Consider the following 3,069-nt stretch of genomic DNA (forward strand, 5'->3'; position numbering starts at 1 on the left):
GGTTTGAAGATGCCACATATTATACTAAGCTATGTTCTCTCAAAATTTACTATAAGCGTTACCTTGTTAAAAGTGCTGGAAAGCAGAAATCTTCTTCAACTCTGAATTAAAATCTAACAGTGGAAGAATATCTTCTCATGCAATTTTTTTTTTCTAAAATGTCATGTATTCTAACCCAATTATAAGGATTCTATAAAGATGTACGGTATTATCAACCTGGAGTGAATATCACTTTTCACTGATGCAAATGAGATATGCAGTCAAGTATCATGGAATAATTGTTGTTTTGTCAATAGATCTTTCAAAATTCAAAGTCACTGGTGGAACTGTCTCTTATACACATCTTATTCCTCAACCAACACTAGTAGATGTTTCAATACAATAGTAGCCAATAGTGCAAGAAATATTATGTAGCTGTTAATACATCTTATTCATTAATAAAATTTAGAAAATAGCATACACAGTATGCTTTGTTTATGCTTTGACCTTTGACATGGACACTATAAACTACTAGATGGCCGGTCTCTTATACACATCTAGATGTGTAGAAGATACAGATATTGTCCTCATAGTCATAGTATTTTTTTTTATCATCATTCATTCTGTTTTCTTTTTAACGTTCCCACAATCAATGATGTGTTGTCTTCCTTTTCTATTGCTATACCATGTTGAAATACTTGTAATACCCACCATCGCTACTGCACCCTATTTTGCATATCCTTCATTGATTGGTCTCTTTCGATCATATGCAAGAATAGTATTTAGCTGCTTTAAAGGTCGTTGCTATTCATGGTACAGTACATCATTTGCTACTGCAGCCGTAACAGGGATTAAAATAAAAGATACTTTTTTTTGGATATTTGCTTCTTTTTTTTGTTTATATAAATTTCCATGTTTGTTAATCTAGATGTTGTAAATTTAAGAAATAATCTTAATGAAATTTTGTCTGCACAGACCTGTACCTGTCTCTTATACACATCTAGATGTGTATAAGAGACAGCTGTATATTAATTAAAAAAAAAAAACAATAAATAAATTTAAAACAGTTTGGTTTATACAATAGATCAGGTGAATCCATTTAATACACTCCATGATACAGATTGATGTTTTCTAGTACAAATTCCCAAAATTAACAGCATTCGTTTTGAAAAGAAGCGTTCTTTTTACTTTGCAAACGAGCCTCAAAAAGAAGCCCATACAAAGTTCGCATAAAAAAGAAAAAGCCCAAAGCTTAAATTCGGAGGTTTTACGGTATTAGTAATAACATTTTTTCATCTATTAACATAATTTATTCTGTTAATGATTCCTAATGATTTTTGTTTAATGTATCCGTACTGATCTAAATTATTTATTCGATTTATCTGATTCTAAAGTTATTTGAGTCATATTTTCGGACATAAATTATTTCTTTATTCATATAGACTTACTTTTGTTGGTGTAATAATTTCTAACGTAGGCTAATTACAAATTTACACAATTGTATTCGAATAATGCCGAACATAATACTATTATATATTCTTTTTCTTTTATAATTTCCGAAATATTTATTCGTTTAACATTCTCAAAAAATATTTAATACAAAATTTAATAGTTTATTCATTTCAGGCTTATTTAGGCTCACTTTTTAATTTTAATCAAGCTATCTCGTTTGGTGGTATCAACTGCCATTTTTTGTAATGGGACCGTAATGCATTTATGTTATTATTTTTGTTAACATTACATATATTAGTATGTATTAGAAGCAATCATTTTATATTTGAGTGTTTGATACAGCTCTTCATATAAAATAAGCCTACAAAAAGGAAAAATAGCTAAATACTGCATTATAAAGAAGCAATGAAACGAATCCCATTGGCGTGTAGAGGTAGAATAAGTGTATTTAGGCTTTCAATGAATGGGCATATTCATAATTCTGAAAACTTAAACTGAATTATAGACACAGTGAACTTACCCCTACAGAAGCATTTGCAATAGCGCCAGGATCGACACCTTTCATGCATTCTACAAATGCTTTACTATCCGTAAATTCACAGCCTACTTTCGTACCAATCATGATCGCTAAATCTTTGGCTTCATCCCGTTCCGTGTAAGCCCAATTACTTAGAGTAGTGCCACTCTGTAATTTTCAATATATCAATTTTAAGTGTGTAAGCAAATTGAGGACATTGACAAATGTTGATGCTGAAACATCACATTGCCCATCCTGCAGACTGCTTTGTAAACTCAGATGGGTGCCATCTGTTATTTTTAAAAGATCAACATGTTTTACATTAATGCACTTTTATTATAATGATAATAATATATTACAAATACTAATAATTATAATTTAATAAGTATTTATATATTCATATATTTATTCATTATAGTAATCATTGATAATTAATTACATGTTGTGTAGTAGGCCTATTATTAGTATAAGCAACAGCAGTTGTTATATAATTTACCGCACAAAACATGTCATCAAACATAATTAACCATACCTCTAAAATCGCTTGGCTAAAATAATCCCAACTTTCCTTTGAGAGGAGATGATAATCTACACTGGCCGATCCCGCACTTTCACCAAAGATCGTTACACGCGATGGATCGCCTCCAAACGCTGTGTAACGTAAAAAATTCATGTTCTAACAATGTAATTTCTAAACGTTCGCCGAGCTACATAATTCCACAAGGGGCTGAAATGAACCAGGGCATCGGAATAACCCCCAATGTTAAAGACGCCATGGGTTATTTAGAGTGCACACGACTGGCACACAGACCTGTACACAGAAGACTTCTGCTATAAACCGAACACTGCGTTAGAGCGTCTCGAACCAGTCACCGGATCCCACACGAAATTCGGACCGCATGTTCGATAGTTGAACGAAACTTCAATATTTTTACATACTGATCAAATTTTCTGATCGGCTCGGGAGGCTTTCCGATCCGAAAATTTGAATTTTTGAATGCACCTTTGAGGTTGTATTAAGCGACGCCCTTGCCGCAGGCCACTCGATACACCCATGCCTAGGTCCTGGGTTCAAATCCTGACAGGCATATTTTAAATATTACCACAAGGCATATATATAT

The 3,069-nt window shown here is 32.4% G+C and overlaps 1 protein-coding gene across 1 annotated transcript in view; it reads right to left on the reverse strand.

The window, feature by feature from the left end:
- LOC117108065 (cholinesterase 2-like) overlaps positions 1–3,069 on the reverse strand; it is a 13,675-nt gene that overhangs the window by 5,201 nt on the left and 5,405 nt on the right. The window contains exons 4-5 of the mRNA XM_033249928.1: positions 2,481–2,599; positions 1,952–2,116 (exon numbers count right to left, since the gene is read on the reverse strand). Coding sequence (XP_033105819.1) covers positions 1,952–2,116; positions 2,481–2,599 — 284 coding nt within the window. The remainder of the gene's footprint in view (positions 1–1,951; positions 2,117–2,480; positions 2,600–3,069) is intronic.

This window comes from Anneissia japonica, unplaced genomic scaffold (assembly GCF_011630105.1).
Source record: "Anneissia japonica isolate Jap-2015-1 unplaced genomic scaffold, ASM1163010v1 scaffold287960_len3192837_cov198, whole genome shotgun sequence".
NCBI lineage: Eukaryota > Metazoa > Echinodermata > Crinoidea > Comatulida > Comatulidae > Anneissia > Anneissia japonica.